Source organism: Acanthaster planci, linkage group LG01 (assembly GCF_054643075.1).
Source record: "Acanthaster planci isolate LZ-2023a linkage group LG01, COTS_SCS, whole genome shotgun sequence".
NCBI lineage: Eukaryota > Metazoa > Echinodermata > Asteroidea > Valvatida > Acanthasteridae > Acanthaster > Acanthaster planci.
The window spans coordinates 29,233,059-29,255,628 of record NC_141777.1 but is presented as its reverse complement, the minus strand read 5'-3'; the positions used below and the strand labels follow the sequence as shown (position 1 = coordinate 29,255,628).

Sequence of the window (22,570 nt, the reverse complement as noted above, 5' to 3'; positions counted from 1 at the left end):
AAGTGACAGACTGAAATTCATTAGCTTAAGACTGTGCTTATAAAATTCCATTCAGCTTAATATAACTGTGGCATCTCAGTCCACTGATGCCTTTTTTAACAGGTGAATACAAAATGTTTTGAAATATTACTGAGGCTGGGTCTTCACCGCTTATTCGTAGTTATTATTAAGTCCTGGTAGCACAAACAGGCAAAAGTTTGTACAAAACCTGTGAGCCAATCAGAGAACATGCCTGCAGCAAGTACTGCCCACAATGTCTGAAGCATTATTTACACTGATTTTATGTAAGAGGGTGCTTCATGTCAACCATAAACAGCCTAACCAATATTTTTTTTTGGGGGGGGGAGGGGACAGGCAATTGAATAACGTGCAACAAATAGTTTGGGTTGCTAACCAGCCAAATGAAAATCAAAACTATGATTAATATAAATGTACAGATATGTGGAGTGGAGTGCTCACTGATCATTACAAAAAAGCTATACTTTCGATTATGGTGCAGCAAACTATCAACATAACAGATGCTTGAAGCACTTTCGGGAATGGTACGAAATAAACAGTGTAAGTCCATTTTCACTTCCCCCCATTTTCTGAAGCGAGAAACTGTACCAAACTTTTGTGCTAGCAGAGTGTGCATCAAACATACACGTAAATGTACAAGCAACAGATGTGCACAAAACAGTGGTGACCGGAAGAAAAAGAGAAAGAGAAAGAGTTAAACTCCATTCCCTGTCCACTGCTTGCGTGCTTTCACAAAGGACCACTTCTACAGAATTATTATAATCGATCATTCTGTGATCAGCTGGGCATGCAGAAAGTGCCAATTATCCAATTTACACACTCAGCAGAACAGCTTCAATAGTCACAAGTACACATATCTAATAGCATTAATGGACAACCTGTGTTTTTTTGTCTGAAGCGAGGCATGACAGTGCATGCCAAATTAATGAACTGTTACAGTATAAATCAGAAACAAAGTTAAAATCAAGTTTCCGTGCCTCATGCAGTGAGCAGCACAGATAGGAGCACAGACATCTGCTCTTGAGATCTAAGAAGATGAACTTGGCAATGCCCATGTTGAGGCTTTGTTTCCAAAGACACTACTACACATACGATGTTTAATTCCCTTTCATGATTGTAGACACATGTTGGCATTTCAAAAAAGAATAAAACTGACTCCATGCAGGGCGTGCCTAAGTCTGCATAGAGTAAAAGACCAGTTTGCCGAAATGCCTGTGTGTTAAAATCACCACAAAATGGACGGATACTTGTGACCAATCAAACTCCCTGATGAGATTTAAATCCCCAAAGGTCTGTCACTCTCAACGGTCTACAAAGTAACTACTTTAGACATCTTTATAATAGTAACCTTGGTTGGTAGGGTGGTCCACTACATAGTCACCAAATATTTTTCTCACACCTGCCATTAACATGTTCATTTCTTAAAACGTGTACAAATCTTGACCAGCAGGCTACTTTCAGTAAATGTTTAATTTTTTGCAGCAACTTCACAAGATTGAACATAGTTAATGTGAGCTTTGGTCTACAATTTTTTAAGGTGTGGTCATGTCATAGAAACTTATGTCCATGATACTGTTATGTAACATGTCAATGTCACATCATGCCATCTGCACAAGGAAAAAACAGGAATGCCTACCAGTGCCCAACGTTTGGTACTTGTAACACATAGGCAAACATCACACGTCGCTCATACACTGTCTTGACATTGTGCATGGCCAAACAAAACATAAAGTTACAAACAGGTTTCTCCATGACAAATATGTCCATGGACATTTTACTGTAAGGTCCCACTCTGGATTTTTGTTATTAATTGATACACAGTTTGGTCAATTGCAATGAAATTAACCAAACTACAAAAGAAGAAACAACTATTCTATGCCCATATACTACTAGAATGCATACAATGCTGAATGAAATTTCAATACCCTTTTCCAAGTCTTGACAACTTTTTATCTGTTTCTGGGTGTACTTTGAGCCATTAATGCACATGGTCCATTGAAGGGTATTTTTAAACCCATTATATTCATTGCAAAAATACTGAAATAATGAGATGTCCTGTGATTTAAAACAGTACAACAATCTCCTAAATAAAGAAACAGCTAATATGAAAACAAGGGGGTGTTTCTATCTCTAGAGGTTTGGACCTCATTTGTTGTTCGATCTCCTAAAACTATAAGACTTGACACTTGAAATCTGACAATATCGGGGTTTTACATGTACCTTATTACCTAAAAAAAAAGATGAATTTCAAAATAACTTAATGTAAAACCAAAATTTTGATAACAAACAAAAGAAATATCACATTATGGTTAAATAAAACAACAGCAAAACATTTTGGCGAATAAACTAGTGAATTACAAATTAATAATATGTTTCACAGTCATTTTCAGGCCTCCAATCCAAGATATAAAAAATTTGCACCTTCATAAATCACAGATTATCTTTCTCCTTAAAAAAATTACTGATTATTCATTTAAAATAATATAGCAATTTACGATAACACTTTCCTTTTTTAAATTGGCAAGGAAATGAAGAAAATGAAGTCCACACACTTGTCACTCCTCGTATGAAGGCCATCATCAGAAACAAATCCCTAAAAGCTTTAGGAACTGTTTTGAAAATCATGACATGTCTGTGTCATCTTTTGGAATGGCCTCATTTTTTTGTAAGGTTTGCCTCCAAAGATCCCATATCTCTTTGTTCTGAAGGTCATCAAGTTGGTACGGGAACCACTCAGAGCACTTAGAAATGTGGCATACATGAGCTTCTTCCTGCAAAGGTCAAAGCAAGGCTTGTGTATAGCCAGGCTGATCTAAACTCCTAGTTCCCAGCTTCACAGCTGCATTTCCAATACTACCCACATCTCGAAGAGAGACCAGAGATACCAGTAGGAAAAGAAAAATTAAAGAAGTAGGCCCCCTTCAAAATGGCATGTGGGGACTGTTTGAAAATAACATGCACTACTTCTCCCCCCAGTAATTGCACCCTATTAAAAAAAAAACAAAATATGGAGTCAACCTCTGTACACTTTGAAAGAAATATTCAAAACTATAGCTACATGAGCTTCTTTGGTCAGCCTACTTGGACATGATGGAACAACACCCCCCCCATGGCTTTGCCTACTTACTGCAGGTATAAAAAACTGTTTTTTGAGGTACAATTTGAAGATAAATATGTCTTCCTAGGAAACCTGCAAATTAGTGCAAGATCCCTGGAACCAACTTGAGTACAAAGGTCGAGGTAATTTCATTCTGGTCATTAAGAATGCTGACAGCCTTGTTACAGTTACTCTAAACCTGAAATAATTGGATTCCCCAGATCTTCTCAAAGTTCATCTGAGCTAAGTGATTCTCATGCATCTAAGCCCCACAGGAACAGTTCCGTTAGGCGAGCTATGTCATAAATATGTGGTGCGCTGCCACTTGACAATAAATAAATATTGTTGCAACTATGAATAAAGAGTTTTTGAACTTCCCCTTTCATCTCAAGCCTGTCCGAGCCTTGTGTCTCGAGCTACGACTAGGTCTTTATTGGCTGCAAATATTTGGATACATTATAAGAGCATAAGTGTCCCTCTAGATGCCTGTTTCAGATACGGCTGAGGTTTAAATCTTCACTCATTGGTAATACACTGGCACACAGTGACAAGAGCTTGGCTGTGCCTCTAGAAGCCCGATTCAGACACCAACCTCAATACATGTACCTACAATGGAGAAGGGCCAAACGCCACCATTTTGGCTGTCAAGAGCCTGATCTGCATCATCAACATCTCAAATTGTCTGCACTTCATTTTTTTTTGGGGGGGGGCATATAACACACCATCTTTCAAATTATCTCGGCCGTTTTCCCTACACACTTCACAACACTTTCACCGGAGTTCGACAGCTCTTCCTCTTATATATTCATTTTCATTTATTTGTTCCCTTTTAAGGGAAATGCTGAATGCAGTGTTTCTACCTTGAACATTAGGCCATTGTCAATGGATATTTCAAAACACAAACATCCTCAGTACTGTTCAAATCAGATTTTGCGAGCAAATTCAGATGAATCTAAACTAATTAAATGGGAATTTACACAGGTTGAAATGATTTGGAGAGAAAATGCTAAACCGCGAGTGACTTATGCAAGAAATAGAATACAAGCCCTAATCATTAGGGTTGAGATTTTTACATTTATCGTACTTGTGACAAGTTCTCAAATTGCAAAGTGCGAATTTAAAAAACTGAGCACACTTCAGAGTTTAATTTGTCATTTGTTAGTTTGAAAATAATGGCTTAGCCATTCAATTGTACACCCTTTACAAGTACTTTGCCAGTTTTTAATTTAAAAAATCAGCAACAGGGAATATTCTTGGGCTCCATTTCTCAGCAAAAGTTTTACACGTGGTATTATTTCCTGATTTCAGTAGACAACGTATCAACAGTAAATGCAAAAAAGAGTGAACAGAGCAGTCTGACTGTGTCCTTTGGACCAAAACAACCAAACTAAAGCAAAGATTGATGGTCTTAAATATTAGGATACTGTCAATTAAAGCTGTGACACCTCATTAGGCTTTACACTGAGCGCATCTTGAAAACAGACCCATATCTTCATTCAAACCAGGGTCTGGGACCAGACATCATGTGTACCAAGAAGCAGGTAGAAGGCCAAGAACATTCCCTTGTGGTGCCAAGTCCTTGCTAAACTCACACACATGCACACGGCACTTACATCACATACCAAATGTGGACATTCCTTTGTTTTTGTGCAGTTATGAAAACTCAGTGAAAATACTCATTTTTCTTGAACTGGGAACACAATTTTCAACTGGTTTTTGTAAAATGTTCCTTCACTATTCCTCTTCCTTTTACTACAGATAACGTTAACCCCAAAATGCCTCTAAACTTCTTTTTCAGAGTAGGGGAAACATCCTGTGGAAGTGAGTACCTAAATCCACAGAACGTCTTTCCTTCCTGCATCGTGTGGACATCTTTTGTTCAAAAGTCCACACTAGGTATGTAAGGTTAGCACACCCACACACACCCACACAAAACTTAGATGGTTTGTTACTGTCAATGTCTTAAGCTGCCCATGGAGAATTTCCACTGTTGAGTGATGGCTCTCCTTTCACAAGTGTGGACCGTCAGTCCTATCGTTTTGACATCTCGGCTGTCTAAGCACAGGTTGGTACCTTGCAGCTTGAAAACGCGGTTGCTTTCTGCTTGTTCCCATTTCTGAAAAGCACAGGAAAAAATAAAGATCACTCTCTAGAAAACAGTTCTTGTCACACATTTACAACTAATAACCCCCCAAACTACAACTCAAAAAATTTTGGTGAGCATGAAAAGCTGCTGCAAAGGTCAAAAATAACAAAAGTACAATGTAATTCTGTCTTTCGCTGTGACTGAAATACCCTATTAAGTAAAACTCCAAAAAGTCTGTCCAAGAAGGAGTTTGGCTACACTTCAGCCAGATGTCAAAGTCTGGTACCCAAGATGAAGTCTTTCTGTTTGTGTCTATTGTGAATATCTGTCTTCAACATTCTCCATTGAGAATCTGAATCAATTGCAAGGATTCTGGAGGCTCAAGCTGCTGTACCAGCCTATGTTACTTGTGCAGTGGTTTAACTTCACAAACAACTTCCTCTCTTCAAAAACTTGACCCAACAAAAACTTGACCCAACAAAAACTTGACCCAACAAAAACTTGACCCATCAGGTATAGCTCCACAAGAAGGGGCATTTTAAGTCCCTAAATCATATCTGGCCCCACATACTTTTTAGGCAACGATATATCCTGAGAATTTGTTGTGCTCAAACCAAAATGTCCAACACTTCTACTTTTTACAAGAATTTAAAAACATTATTAAAATCTGAGTCCTCTAAATTCTTTCTAACAATCTTCAATTTTGGCTCTCCACCAGTACCACAAGCTTAGTTTAGCACTTTGAGGAAAGTTTGGAGTAAGAACCTTTACCTGGTAACTATGGTAACCTTTGCAACTTTTTAGTAGCACCCTGGCACCTGACATACTGTCCGTTGCCGTCAGGCACAGTTCAGAGTGTTTGATCACTTTCTCTTTGGTGAAGGAGAATTCCTGCAATTTGGAAGAAAATTTAAGATGAAATGACTGGTGATAGGTATGCGACAGCTCAAAATGCTGTCATTCATCATGTTGCAATTTATTTGCATTTCTAAAAAAGCATAGTTTTATTTCATGCACCACACTGTGAACTGGTAAATAAAACTACTTTTAAGTGAACGGGTTCCAGAAAAAAAAAACCCACAAATTTTGAACAAAATTGTACCCTTGAGAAAAATGCAGATCAGTGTTTTGTTCAATACATGCAATGTAACAGCTAAAAATTACTTTTGCAACACTGAAATTGTTCAATACTATCTACAGCTCTTATTCTTAGGGAGAACCCTAAATATGTACATATCCACTATAAAGGCATTGGCTTTGATGAATTTCTTCGACATCTATCTCTCTAAAACATTAGTTTGTGACAAAGAGAAAAGTGAGCTCTTGTGACTGGTATGGTGCCATCACTGAAATGTGTTAAAGAGAAAGACCATGCTCTGGGTAAATTACTAGGAACCAGCAGGTATAACATTCTTTTCACCATTCATTCTGATTTTTTTTTTACTGACCTGATTGCCACCGCTGTTGTGGCATTCATACAACCCTAGTGTGCCATCTTCTGTGTGGCCTAGTGTATCCATACACATTGACCCTTGCTGGATTGCGCCAAAGGCCAAATCCTGCTTATCCGGTACTCTGTTGACATAAATGAATTGAAAATACTCTGGAAATTAAAGTCAAGACAATATGATTTGTCCTTCAATTCACAATGGCGACCAGTGTTTCAAAGCTTACAACAACCAAGTATTTATCCCTCATTTGTTGTTACCATACCTCATGCATATTCATGATTGAGAGCTATAACTCTCACTGGTCAATTTAGCATCAGGTGCTGGTTGCCATTTTGATGTTTACCAGGTGCACTTTGGAAACATCCCCACACAAGTCCAATGCGTGCTTGTACTGAAGTTTTCAACAAGAGCAGTCCATGGAGATGTCGTACAGGTAAAGTATGCATGCGCAAGCATAGTCTTAGCTATATGGACACTGCACATGGACAGATGGCAGCACCACATACACAAAAGGGTGCAGTGTCCCAATTCAAGGAAAATTCTCTGCCAGGCCGAGGCGCACAAAAAGTATCCCTACAGATTCTTTCGAAAAGCGGGGGCCGGTTTGGGCCAAGAAATGGTGGGATTGTGTCAGTATGGCCCAGGATCATCTCTGTAGATTCAGGGGCACCCATCTGGGGGCAAAGCAGACAAAAATGGGATTGAAAATTTGACAGAAGAGCCCCAGGAAGGTGAGGGATGTCATTTAAAAATGGCCGCTGAGAAGACTTGGGAACATTCACTTTTTGGGGGTGAGTTTGTTTTGTGAGGATAATAAAAAAATTCATTGGTTAACCTACTAAAAATTGAAAATCAAATGAAATCTGAAGGACCAAATAATACATTGTTTTTTGTTTGAGAGGCCTCAGGGACTTCAGTTGCCTGCCATGGGGTTCCAAACTTGGTTGATTTTACACTATTTTCAATGGAGCTTGAATTGGTTCAGTGCACCCCCAAGGCTTTTCTCTGCCTCCTGACATTTTAATGGCATCTGAATACGTCTTGAAGTGAGGTTACACAAACATAGCACGGCTTAATCCGGTTTGGCTCGGGAACTACGAGTAGTTTGTCAATGTCCAATACCTCAGAAAGCTAAATTTGACTATCCACTCTCAAACCATGTTATATTTGTACACTACAACACGTCAAAATTCCTGCAATAGATTTACAAAACTACGTGTATGTCTAACCGTAAGTAATAGAAAATACCAACCACTACCAAGTCATTGTAAAAAATAAACAAAGACACAACAAAGAATGTTGAGAGGGGCTCCAAATGGTGCTAAGCATCCACATGCTGACACCAAAACAAATTCAAATAAATAAACACTGAATTCAACAAAGTGGGGGCCAATACCTGAGGATTTCCATAGCTGGAACTATTTAGACAGAGGCTATGTTTTTACCAATTAGATTATAAATCTACTGCTTCAAAGGGAACAGCACCACCTTTCACTGCTGACCTGAATTATTCAGCTTTTTCACTATGAGACACTTTCCGCTGGGATGGGTTATTAATTTTGAAAAGAGATTCTTCAAGCATCTTGTGAAAGGTCACGGTGATGCATCAGGCTAAATGATTTAGGGCTTACTTTGATATTGATTGCACATACTGCATGCGCACACATTCACCAAGATCAGCTCAGTGTATGCATGCGTCAATTGAAAACAGCTGCAAAATATGAGCATGCAATCTTTGCTCATTCTGAGGGATTCTGGGAAGTAGACCACACCTCCCCTTTCTATTCATCTGGGAGTAATATGGTCAGCGAAAAAGTTCAGTGTTACTTTGGCAAGCTTCCGTTTCAACATACCTACTTGCCTCTGGGTTGGAACAGCCACAGAGCTCTCAATTTCACATCAAAAAACCTGCTCAACAGTGACAAAATTTTGTTTCAAACATAAAAGGAGAATCCCTCTCAGATAGAATTGGGTTTTTAAACATCTCTTCCTAAATTGCATCTTTTAAATCCTCTTTCAAACTCCAACCGTTCACCTCAACTTTTAGGGGTAAGTCATGAATTGTTTACTCACTGGATTTAAATTTGAGTGCTTCACGATGTACATGTACATTGTATTTTGCAAGCCTGGCAGATCCCAGATTTACAAGGACTCATTTTGAAAAACATAAAATAGAATAATGCAAAGCTGTTCCAAATATCTTGTACCTTTAATACTGAAAAAACCTCCCAACATGGAAAACCAAAAAATACAAGAGTAAATAAATAATGCAAGTGTAGCTTCATATTCAGGTAAGAAATATTTGATTATATTCGCTGGCCAGGGCAATTCTTTGAGTTGTTTAATGTTTGATTATGTTTTCCGCGGCAGAATTTTGGCACATGCTGGCCACTGAAAGGACCCAGCTGTGAACTGCACATCTTTGTCTTCAATTATTCACAAGGAAATGCTGGTCACACGTTTTTTGCACCAAAGGCTGGGGGCATTAACAGGAATGGGTGTGTAGGGGTGGGAGGGTAGGTAGAAGGCTGCATAAATGTTATTCCTGTTTGAGATATCAACCCCCCCCCTCCCCCGGCAATGGAAAGGTGTGACATCTCACTTTGCCTAGGAGCCACATGACTGTACGCAGCGACTTTCTGCCACCTGGCTGGAACAAACCCATAGCAGAATATTAATAAATTGCGCCACAATCTCTCCTCATTGCATACTTGTGATCTATCCAGTGGAATACGGCATGTTTTATTTCAGTGTAAATTTTCAATTCATTATCAGTTCTGATTGAATAGAGCTTTCCCCTTTTTTGGTGGGGCTGCAATTTTAAGTTCAAAGTGCTTGTTTACTTGGCTCTGTTTACTTGCTTCGGTGTGCAACTGGTTATACAGATTAACCTTTACAGTCCTCAATCCTCCAATTTCAATATTATTTTAAATAACCCAAGGGGGGTTAACGTTAATAATTGAATCAATGTGTTTCTGACTAACTGATTTATTGATTTGAATTCAGGAGGGAAGAATATTAAGAGACAAGGAATCCAACACATTTTTCCTCTCGGCACAACCTAAACTGTTTCTACGTACTTTCCGCTTAACGATAAGCAGCCAAGTCCCTTGTAATCTTATGATGAACATTAACAATTTCTTGGGTTTTCATTCAGAATTCCAGTGTTTGATATGAGGCGATACAATTAGGCATTGATCACTTCATGGGCACAATTGCGCATATACGAACAGGCTTGAACAGAATTTGGCAGCAAGTGTCCCAATGCTGGGATTTTCTGAATACATCCTGCTGTTACATTCTCATTAACACTTTACGGAAATATTGTACGCGAAATCAGTCAAACAAGAACAAACTGGCATGGAAACCACATGATAGAGTCCAGAAGGGTTTTTAGTATTCTCATGTTTTCCCATCTCACAAGCAAACACCACATGCAATCAGTCACCAACTGCTACTCTCGCTAACCACCTCACTCTACACCTGATTCATAGCCTGGCACCAGTAGCAACAACTCCCATGACAGTTTCTCCCTCTTCTATTCTTCCTAATTAATTGGCCGGAGCTATCTTTGCACTGAGTTTCTCCCTTTGCCCTTCCTGAGAAACCTGTCTGGTGCATGAAGAAGATTTAAGTGGGTATTTCCTATGGGGTCCAGTGGCTTATATACAACTTAATGCATTTGGCCGATTTCTTTGGCGAGGAAATAAAGAGGTGAGCTTTTAATATATATTAAACATGGATACAGAACAGAGGATTCATGTTCAATGTGGGAATAGCTAAGAATATTGGCAATGCTGCTCAGACTGACACAATCACAATCTTCAGACATTGAAAATATAAACGCCGCTCATAAGGATCACACATCAAAATCATGCGAGAATGTTGAAGTCCAGTGTGCATGTAGCCGTCTAGACAGCTTTACAGTGAGGCTGCCAACTCGCAAGCACGGCAATGTAGTGTATGTCAAACACAGTGCAAATCAATACAAAAAAGCTAAGTGTTTCGGGTCAGCCAACAGATTCAAAGCGTTAAATGTTACCTTTCATTCACTGGACAAAACTTCATACCGTACACTGATGGCTTGATTTATCTTGCATTTCAGGTTATTGTCATACTGTTAAACCCATAATAAGCTAGCCTTACACACCTATCAGTAGTGTGAACTTGTGAACAAACGATGTCCACATGATGCAGGAAGGGAAGACGTTCTGAGGACTTACCTGTGTCCACAGGACGTTTCCCCTTCCCTGAAAAAGAAGTTTAGAGACATTTGGGGGTTTGGGTTTATCTGTCGTACAAGGAAGAGGAACAGTCAAGGAGACATTTTAACAAAGTGAAAAGTGTTTTCCAATTTCAAGAAAAAAGAGTATTTTAATGATTTTTTTTAACCACATGAAAACAAAGGAATGTCCACATGAGGTACATGTATGTGTGCATGTAAGGCTAACACATATGGGTAGGCCCTCACCATGAGGGGACCATTTCTTTTGTTAGAAAAGTCTGGGCCAAGTTGTGGGGGAAAAATTGTCCAGTAACATTTTCAGTCCCAACACAATCTATATTTCACCAGGGTCGAGTTCAGGCGGCCTGTTCTTGACACGGGTTTCTTGTTTTCGCGCTCGAACGGCGGGAACACGACTCAAGAACACTGTTCTCGGAACAGGATCACACACCACCTCCTGATCAGGGTTTTACAGGAACACACAGAAAAACTTGGGAGATTTTGATTTTTGAACAGCTGCAAAAAGTAGAGAGATGGCTTTCAAAGCCATAGACCATGTAGACAATGGGAAGTTTTGCAAAATTAACATTAATCATTTTCCATAACACAGAAATGAACCTTAACTCTCAAATAATGTACATGGACGCCACCATGTTGCATGTTGCTTGTGATAACCGGTTGTCTGTTCCCGGTGTTCGAGCGGCCGACCCACGAACAATAAATCGAGCTGTTCGTGAACATACGGGAACAAGCCGCCTGAACTCAGCCCAAGTCTATAGTCCCAACTAGGTACAAACAAGCATGTGTTAGATTTCTCACACAACCACACACACACACATAAGTGTGTATTTGCCTGCAACTGGGGACCCCCTATTGTTCCTCTTTTGTATGTACTTTAACTTTTTTAGAAGACCACCCATATGTTTTGTACACGGTTGTCAATCGGGGACCCTCTGTCAATCGGGGACCTTATTGTCCTCTATTGTTCAGGGTCTCCAATTGAATGCAGAAACAAACTCACAGACACAGAGAGAAAGAAGAGAAAGAAAACAAAATAAATAATTGCAAACTTACAAGCAATTCCCCCACATTTCTAGCTTTCCAAAATTGTCCTACCCTAACTGACTGATGAAAATAATGGTTGGCAAACAGATGGTGATGTATATTTCTAGATGAAATTTCAGACTAAAATTAGGTAGACAAAAAAATTGGCCACATTCAATCCTATTTAAATACCAACATAAGCACCAGATGATTATTTAAAGTTCATAAAGACTCAAGCTCCTTTCTGTAGGAACCCCAAATCCACATCATTCTTCCAAATGCTCTGCTCCCCTCACAAAATCTAACACGTAACTCTTAATCAGTGTTGGCAGCTTTGATATACTGTAGTTACATGTCAGAATACTTTTTTGGACAAAGCAATGTTGTTGGTACAAATTGAAGGAATTAGGCCTCAAGACTGGAGGAAAATGATTTTTGTCATGTGGTTCCAACAAGGTTCAACACTGGTCTATTCAATCTCCTAAAATTAATATCTCAAATTATGTCTTTAAAAAAAAGGTTTAGGCTGTCACTAACAAAATGTAAGCGATCATCTTCAGGCTCAGGTTGCAAGCTACACACACATCTTCAGATGAAATTGACGAACAGCATGATTCCTACATTTGATCATTCCTGTTGGAAAGTAAGGAGATGTTGCCACCAAAAATGACTCCCCACAAAACCGCCCACGATGGGCTCTGTGAATGCACTATTTGGGCATTGCATGGCGTACTGTGAAGAGCCATCTGTGGGCACCAGTCCCCAATATGGCCAATGCTCATTCAAGTGGAGGATGAACGCATGATGGACTTATGGCACACATGAAGTATCCTCACTCAATAGAAACATTTGTAATTTTTTCCCATAAGTGGATTATCATGGCTCCCAGAGAAAAATGCACATCAAGAAGGGACCATCCCATCCGCACAGTAATTTAACAAATGTCATAGAGTTTTACTGACATTATCCATGGCCTTGATATGAAAAGTGACACATTCTAGCTAAGTTCAACCAAACTTCTGAAAACTACACATGTGCCTCTCATCAATTTCTGTCCTTATCTCAAGTCCTTAAGTTTTTGTTGTTCAATCCTGTCAGGAACTAGGTTGTTTTTCCAGTGGCTTCCTAATCCAAAGGCATTTTCTCCTTTCTCATATCAGGGACACCATGGTTTCAATGATAGAAACAGGAAGAAACAGCAAACGCAATCAAACTACTTGGAAGTCAACTGCCAAGGTCAATGCAGGGTCACATGTCCTTCACTGAAGGCCTTATGCTATACATAGACGATTTCGGAGGGGGGGTCTGGCACTGGGGTCTATTAAATTTTGGGTTGAAATTCCCGGTGACTTGTTTCATTCAATTAGCATTTGTGAGCCGCTCTGCAAAATGTGTCACGTTGCCAAAGCCACTTTGAGTTAAAGACGTTTGAAAGCATCTTGCACAGTGTTAAGCAATAGGAATCCTCAACATTTTAAACTCTACACGTCTACTTTCATCATACTAAACTGAGTGACACATGGAAACAGAGAGCTCAAATTTTCCACTTACAAAGTAACACTAAAAAGTTGCTCCGGTGACATGTGACTCATTTTCTGAGAGTGGGTCATATTTAATCATGTTTCGGGGGCGGAACTGGCCTGAGGATTAGGGATGAGTTTACCATATTTTTCTACACCTACACCCACAGGGAGCACCTAAAAGGTCAAAACGGAAAAGAAATGTTCCAATCCACTTTGAGCAGGAACAAGAGAGGGTGTGTTTTACATAACAACAAAGGTCTTTAGGTGGGAACTCAACATGTGGACACAGTTGCTGAGTTCCGGCGGCTTGTTCTCATATGTTCACGAACAGCTTGATTTGTTGTTTGTGGGTCGGCCGCTCAAACAACGGGAACAAACAACCGGTAATTGCTGGTGGTGCATGTAGTGGCAAGCAACATGGCGGCTGCCATGAACGTTATCCGAGAATTAATGTTTGGACTGGCTGAATTCTTTTTCATTTAAACAGGAACATTCATTTTTGTGTTATGGAAAATAATTAATGTCAATTTTGCAAAACTTCCTATTGCCTTTGGCTTTGGAAACCATCTCTCTACTTTTTGCAGCTGTTCAAAAATCAAAATCTCACGAGTATTTCCGTGTATTCCTGTAAAATCCTGACGAGGAGGTGGTGTGTGATCCTGTTCCAAGAACAGTGTCCTTGAGTCGTGTTCCCGCTGTTCGAGCGCGAGGACAAGAAACCCGTGTCAAGAACAGGCCACCCGAACTCAACCAGAGGTTAATGCAAACTTGGCAAGGGATTCGTTGAGCACACCAATATCTGTTTGAATGTGTAGTTGTTACCAGTATGAGCAAGGTGGGCACGTGCACAAACCCAGTTGAAAAATTTTTAAAAACCACCAGCCTGTCTCTTCTTTTCATGTGAGGGCGCACTTCAACTCAGGGTTGATTGGGAACACCTTCTGTTCCCAAATAGGCAAACTGGTCCATACTTGCGCATGAATTGGGAACTGTGTTCCAAATTGGAATACAGACACATCCCAATCAGGAACACCCAGTGTTCCATACAGAAGCATTCCAGCGAAAACAAAAATGTTTCAAGTTTGGAGGTGTTCCTTTACCTTCAACTTGGCATCACACATATCATGTATTCATGTTTTTGTGTTTCCCCATGGAAGCCATTTGATGTGTCATCATTTCCCACTTCAAACATGCCTTAATGTGGAATCATCAGTAAGCTGCAGCGTACGTGGATGCATACACAATCTGTGTATTTTTATATCTGTGTTGTATCCCCTGCAGTGTAGGCACAGCCATCCTTAAAGGCTCAATTTGAGGGGATCCCTGTAAGAGTAACGGCTGGCAAGGACTAGGGATTTTGTGGTGCTGGACAATCAAACAGATTAATAACTCAGACATCAGCCGTACATATTGAAAGAAAGGCTGCGGGAAACACTGGAGTGATTGGCCAAATGTATAATTTTGTTTGGTTCTTGTATATTCAAGGTTGCAAGGTACAGGAATGGATGAACGTGATCACAAATAAACACAAGATAGACAATGACCATTTGGAGTAGCTGATGTGGGATAGCCTTGCTGGCAGAGGATCAGCACCAGAGATCCAAGGATTCAATTACTTTCAAATAAAAATCACTTGCTGTCATAAGTAACTTACAAAATAAGTCATGATTACAGAGCAAGATAAAACAACAGGTTGTAATGAGGTAGAAATTAGTTTTAAAAAATGCTTGTAAACTAATGCTCGGGCCTCTATGTAGAGCAAACAACAAATGAAAAATATAATGACAGTAAGACAAGACGCCATGTCATGACCGTGATTGATGGAAACTTAGGAAACCAAACACAGACAAGAATGAGAGTAAGAGTGCCATTAACAGCAAAGGCAACAAAATGGCAGCATAAAAGTGCTGTCAAAATAGCAGAATGCCAGTGTGTCCTTTGCTGAAATGAACGAAAGGGTTTAAGGTTTTATGTGATTCTCCGCTGAATACAAAACAGTACAATTATTTTTAAAACTCTTACCGCAACTCTGGATATACATTTTCGAGATACCAGCTGAAAGGCTTGCATTTTAGTCTCTCCCGCAGCTCGACTCGAGACTTTATACTGTGTGCACAGAAAAAAATAAAATACTTGTTATATGAAAACCTTTTAAGTTACATTTCGCCGATGTATTCTGTGAAAGAATTAACTGGTTCAGATTCATTCACATTTCTGAACTGCCAAACAAAACAAAAGAATGCAAAGTTCCCACTCAGAGCATTTTCAGTTCAAAAGCAGACTTCTTTCAGAAAGTTTCATAAACTGATGTTTCGGCAACAAATCTGACGGTGCTGCTCATGTACATTATTACATGTCAGCAAGCCTTTAACTTTCAGATTAGAAAGAAGGAAAAAAAATGGAAAGTCACAATGCCAGCAGGCAGCCTGTTATTCCTCCCATGTGCTGAATGACCCTTCACTTAACCACGTATAAGTTCAAAGGTCACAGAAAAATGATGGACCCCCTGCTACTCCTCCCGTTGATGGCTTTATAACCTACTGATGGGATAGTAGAATGTTTTCACTGTCCTGTCCCTCCCACTGAATTTGCTGGGGTTATTTTGAAGTGGAACCACAAGTGCTACATAACAAGAGTTTGCAGACTGTGAGATCATTGTGGTATTCAGGTTAAAAATTGGAGCTGGTGATGTGGCGGGCTGACAGCAAACCAGAAAGTAAACAGAATAATCATGAGGCGTTTCTTTTCCACTGAATTTTGAAATACAAAACAGATACACGCATGTCATCAAAGGTCACCATTTGCGTATGAGCATGACCTTTCAAAAGTACTTTCCAAAAATGATGGGCCACTTTCAAAATGTTTGAAGTGAAAATTAGTGCAATCTCTTTCTTTTTGCAGTTATAGAAGATGTGCCCGGTGATACCAAGGGATATGGGTGTACATACCAAATTCTAAGTTCATTTTGGAATATTGTTTATATCAATAATTCCTGCAAACATGAATCCGGTTTCCCCTTACACATGGGGAAATTGGTGCCACGATACCAAAGCCACACTTTTAGAAACACTTGGCACATGGTCTATACATTTTGCCTTTTATAGGTAAGAAATTTATATAGAAATTCAATATCAGGACAACTTCAGTCCCATTTCACCTCAACTAATCTAAGGTATAACAAGGCCTAACAATCTGCTGTCCTTTGCTGCCAAGAGTTCTTTAACTAATTCATTATTAAACTAATAAGTGTGTGACCTCAGCTGTCAAATTTTATTTAGCAAATTGCATTCTGTCATTTAATTACAATTATTTGCAAATAGAAAAATTCTTTAGGAACCCCCAAGGTCACCTTGAACTTTTGAAGTCCCCCAAGCTCTGATTTGTCCTTAAAAACACCACAGGTATATCTTGGGAAAACAATTCTCAGGATTTCTGAGAAGGCACTCGGATGTAATTTGGCTGTGTTGAATGCCAATCCAACTGATGCTGACTCTTGAGAACCCTGTATCTCCACCAATGCAGCAACTGCACTAAATGTACCGGCTGGGTTAAATGACTAACACCGCACCACAGAGAACCAAATCACTGAGCTGCAAAGCTGGTTGGTCTATTTTTTATAAAAGGACTGGTTAGATGTCCATTAAAATATAAAAAGCGATGCATAAGATAAGGTCTTCGAATTTATCAAGAGTAATAGCAGAATGGCATTTGCAAACAAACACAGCAAAACCAATGCGATGTTCAACAACTAATCTAATTTGAATGCAAGCCCAATGCAAATACTGTCAGTTTCAATAGGTTTGATTTTAAAAGAGTCCCCACAATTTCAACCACATCTAACACATCTCCCTGCAGTGCACCCCGTCTGGGAACCAGCCAAGAAGCAATCCAATTATGTGCACTTTTGGTGTTGGCAGTAAAGGTGACTGCACTTTTCCCACACCCTTCTCAGCTCTCAAAAGCTTCTACTGCTCTACAGACTAGGGATCTCTGCTCAAAAAATTTAGTGCTTGGGCTATCCCTGGTGCTGCATTGGCGCAGATTCATTCATGATGAGACTTTCTGAATATGACAGTCAAGCTCGTAGGGTGCGGAAAATTGCAGCTTACAGAGCAGGTCTGGAAGTGTGATGACGACCAAGCAAAGGGGACAAAGTTGGTGGAGCCCCATCCAGAAGCAGCTGGCTTAAAATTGAGGTGTTGGAAAAAATGTGTCGCGAGCCTTTAAATCAATTATGATGAGAAGCTGTGTTTCCTTAGCAACAACTTCCACAAGCTGCACCAAGTGTTTCAAATCAAAACCTTAATAAGGTAGCCACCCAACTCTTCAGGTTGAATAAAGGGATTTTAATGGTTGCATGTTCAGCATCTGTGCTCAAGGGAAAAAATCCACATAACTTTCAAAACCATGTTTTGTATTTTAAGTTAAGCTGAACAATTAGACCAAAATGAGGACACAATTCGGAATGAATTAATATGGAGAGACAAAAACCACAATTTTGTTCAATAATTGGAAGGATAAAAATTCATTAGCCATGAAGAGGCTGTGAAGTTTATAATCTTCTTTAATTGGTTTGACAGACAGTAGCAAGAATAACAGATAAACAGAATTAGAAATCAGAACTGACTTAGCAAGGTGACTCTTTTTGAAGTGACAACCGATTTCCAATTTCACTGAGAGGCCTGCCTCTTGAATTTTCAAAATAGACTCTTTAAAAGAGGGATGAGTTAGGAAATGATTCACTTGGAACTGTTCCAAAATGTCAAATTCTTTCTTGGGACAGAGTGTTTCCCTTTCATGGCTTTTAACATTTACAGTCCTGAAGTTCCTGGCACTTCCTGGATTTTTTTCTGGTTTCTGGAAATCGAAAGAGGAAGGGAACAGAAGAGGGTGAAAACTACTGGATGTGTACCTTCCATAGGGCACGTTTCTGGCTGAAGGCACGGCGGCATAATAAAACTGTTTATACTCATCCATCCAAACCTCTGCTGCTCGTTTTGTGTTCCTGGAAATAGTCAAAACCAAAGAAATGAACATGCTGAAGTTGTTAAGAGGAACTTGGCAGAGAAAAACAAGGATGAGTAACACGGCTTCACTATGATCCAATCTAGCACATTCAGGTGCTAAGGCGTCTTTTTTGAGTAGTAAGCCATTAAAAAAAATCAACGAGAGCTCTCATTGTTTTTACCAAAAAGTTTCTGTTCAAGTAAAAGAAATTAAATCAACTTTCCATAGGTAATAATAATAGTATAACAAGGTCTGCAATAGCAGCATGTGAACAATTGTCTTTCATGAGTGCATGTGATTCTGAAAAGAATCACCTACAATCACACTAATTGTTTCTCTTATGAAGTGTACTTCCAACATGCATAGCCTCTAGTCTTCATTTACCGTTCAGCAATACACGAACCAAGTCTTGAATAACAATAATATTAATAATCTTATATAGTGCCAAATCCATTTAAAAAAATGTTCACGGCACTTTCCAGAAACTATTAACAAAATAATCCAATCAAAGTAAAATTTCTTAAAAACATTTTGTTACAGAGAGTTACATCAAAACCAAAGCCAAAACCAAGGTAGTTAAAACACAGGCTACATAAATAAATAAAACAATGTTCAATCAGAATACATAAAGTCATCTCTACGCGTTTGAGTGAATATTTCATTTGGTGCCAAGCCATGTACAAGACATTGCAATCAATGCCAAAATAAAATGCAAGGAAGGATGCTTGTTAATTCATGAGAGGTTCTAGCGATGTTGCTGTTCAGTCTTCAGCACTGATTATTTTTTATTATGTTAGTAAATGCAAGGATAACAAATTGCAATCAGGCACTCCCACTGAAAACCTTGCTCAAAATACACCACAAATTGAAGGATAAGGCACACAGTGGGAGATCGTGCAGATATCGCTGACAGGAGCACCTGCTGGTGCTGCATCAGAATACTGAAAAAAAGGAGCGATTTCAAGAAACAGCTCTTTATCAATTTGTGAATTTTTTTGGAAGGAGTGAGACACAAAGGTTTTCGTTTGAAACAAGAATGAGAAACATGAGAAAATGATTTCCGGCAGTGTAGAATTTGCTGGGTGGTTAATTCAGTTTAATACATGCACTGGTGGGGAGGTTCGAATCCAACCAAGAAAACCTGTTAATTTAATTTTTTTTATATTTTTACTATTTTATTTTACAGCCTCTAGAATCACATGCGGTTTGGACTGTGTTCGAAAAACCACAAATGGCATTCTGAGGCCTACCTAAAAGAGCCAATGAAAGACTGCACACCAGTACTAGCATGCAAATGTACAGAGCAGTGCAAAAAAGTTATTTTCATTTGAATGAGCACAAATTTTGGATGCATCAGCATCAAAAGAAAGCACCCGAGCTTGAATCAGCACATATAATGGCACTCAGGAATCCTTTGTGATAACAGCACTGTTCTGGATTGTTACCACTGTGGTAATAATAATCCACTGCTTTGAGTAAGAGAAAGAAACTACGAAAGCATATCAGCTTCACAAAATATTCAACAAAATATAATCACACACATCTACAGGTAAATGAACACGTAGGCAAAGGCCTCAAGTTTTCAAATGAAGCAAATCTCTGAGAAACTTTTTTCCAAGTACCCAAAGGGCATTCACAGATTATTGCGAGCAAAAGTGTCCATAGGGTGCAATTTGAAAGCAAGCAGTGACACACCACTAGCACTACAGATGGCAGAGACATCATCCTTGGCCTACAAAAACATTTTGGCATAGGTTGTTTGGTTATTGGTTTGACATGGGAACGAGTGGGGTCACTGCACTTGCGATCAAGTAAGGTTCATAAGCAGCAGTTGTGGAACAGGTTTTGAGACAAACTTTGGAACAAACCACCAAAATTCCTGGATTTAAAAGTTTAAGCCCGGGATGGGCTTGTTTTGACACCATCAATCCAACGAAGAACTGCATGTCTACACACTAAGCCACACATGTACAACATCTGTACACATTGACTCCTACATGTCGTTTACATTGCACAAGGCATTTGGATGAGTAACAATTTCATTTTTGAAACACAAGCATCACAAATTACAATGACAATTTCCTTCTAGTAAGTTTTTCAATTGATTATTAAAATAATAGTACTTATTAAAATACCATTTTCTAAATAAATACAAAAACACTATTTTTCTAAAAGAATGTACCCCAAAAATGGTTCGGGTTGACAGGTTACTGATGTAGCAATTCACGAATTCCGTGATTCACGTTACCATGATAATAAAACCTTACTGCCTTTTTACCTTGCAAACACATTACCGCTCCCTCCAGGGAATGTATAAGGATGCTGCTTGCGGAACACATGGCCAACCCGGCTACAAGGGATGATTTCCAACGTCCCCCCACACTGCCAGACCCGAAACGAGATTTCTGTCCGGCAAACAACAGGGGGAGAGGAGAGGGGAAAAGAAGAAACCAACAACAAATGAATACAGTAATCTGATTAGGATAAAATTACATTATCATGTGGCTGATGTGATTAAACGACCTCTTGGAAGGAGAGGCTGAAGGAACAGATTGTTACACTGTGTGAACACTGAGAGAGATAGAGCTTTCCTTTCAGCGCTGGATTTTTTTTTAGGTCGACGGGAGAGACAAGAGAGCAGGACCTTATTCCCGAGGATCAAGTCGGAGAGCATCGCTGATGACAGAATCAGAACAGTCAGTGGAATTTGTAAAGAGTTTACATTGCAAACTCCATAAATGTTGACCGCCTTCCTTCAAAGGATTTAAGGTATCTGCATGTAGCTTTCTAGAACACCCTCACACATGTAAGTGGGCATTTGGACTGGCTACATATCTTAATGACAAATTGAACTTTTTTTGCTACACATTTGAAGGAGTACATGATAAAAAACATGTTATTTTAACTCATCCTGAATGTTTGTGTCTGGACAACCATCAGACATGTTTTTCTTGCATTAAGCAAGATCTGCCATTTGTGACTTATTATACAAACACAAAACACTGCATTTACAGACTCAAGATGCCACTTGGAATGGCTGATGTTTAATTCTAATTTATGCCTGTTTTGGAAACTTGTTTTAAATCAGGAAATCTTTGGAAAATGAGTTAAAAGTGCATACTTTAGGCACTTGGGTTTAAAAAACACTCCATCAAAGTTGTTTTTTTTTCTGTTTTACTTTTTAAATGTTGGAAGTTTTGGTGTTTTAAGGGCAAAAATTTTCAGTTAGAAATATTTCTACAATATTTCTCAACAACCAGGCAGATTTCAGAAAAGGTGAAACAAAGGATAAAATCTTACATATGACTTTAGGCAGCAAATCCTTCTGATCAGGGAATAACCAAAAGACCTACCTAAATTTTCTCCACCCCATACATCCATCATCATGTCATATTTTCCTGACTCCTCAAACCACTGTTTGGAGATTGCAAACAGTCCCCCAGCTATCATAGGAGTCCTGAAACACAAAGAAAAAGGTATGAATCAACACCGGGGGGGGGGGGGGGGAATTCATGAGACAAATCCTGCAAGCCTGACAAAGGGATCAACATGCTCCTCTCCTTTTCGTGACTCATCATATTAACAATGAGCAATGCTTAGTACTGATCTTTTTTGAAAGGGAGTCACTTTAAATGTCATTTAAAAATTTAATGTTATAATTTGTTACACTGTCATAAATTGCTATTACACCGTACAAATGTAACATTCTTATGGCAATTTACAAGTCCATTTTTCCTCTAATATTTACATGTCGTTTATTTAAACTACAACATTCTTCACCAAATTTTGGAGAAGGTAAGGCACTTTTAGGTGTGGCTTATTATTGAACCCACCTTATTGGTGCAATGGGATTGGATCTTCGACTAGCCCTCTCCGTGGGCGTCATGTAATCCCATTTGAAAACAAGATTCCAGTCAAATCCACCCTTCAAGTCGGCTGATGCTGCCACGTACTGGAAATTGTCCATGTTGATGACATCGATGATAGGACTAACCACTGCTTTGTAATTCTGAACAAAATAAGCAGAGACAGGGATAGTTAATTAAGACAAGTGTTGGAACATCATAACTCGATTGACTATTAGCCGCACATGTGGGTAATTCCAGAAATTAGGGGTCC

At 39.2% G+C, this 22,570-nt stretch overlaps 1 protein-coding gene across 1 annotated transcript in view; it reads right to left on the bottom strand.

Annotated features, from left to right (window-relative positions):
- Positions 1-583: 583 nt before the first annotated feature.
- Positions 584-22,570, bottom strand: part of galnt2 (polypeptide N-acetylgalactosaminyltransferase 2) — a 74,251-nt gene continuing 52,264 nt past the window's right edge. Inside the window, exons 7-14 of the mRNA XM_022237840.2 lie at positions 22,285-22,460; positions 21,805-21,908; positions 20,730-20,856; positions 18,357-18,449; positions 15,467-15,550; positions 6,650-6,776; positions 5,973-6,092; positions 584-5,231 (exon numbers count right to left, since the gene is read on the bottom strand). Coding sequence (XP_022093532.2) covers positions 5,070-5,231; positions 5,973-6,092; positions 6,650-6,776; positions 15,467-15,550; positions 18,357-18,449; positions 20,730-20,856; positions 21,805-21,908; positions 22,285-22,460 — 993 coding nt within the window. The 3' untranslated portion in view covers positions 584-5,069. The remainder of the gene's footprint in view (positions 5,232-5,972; positions 6,093-6,649; positions 6,777-15,466; positions 15,551-18,356; positions 18,450-20,729; positions 20,857-21,804; positions 21,909-22,284; positions 22,461-22,570) is intronic.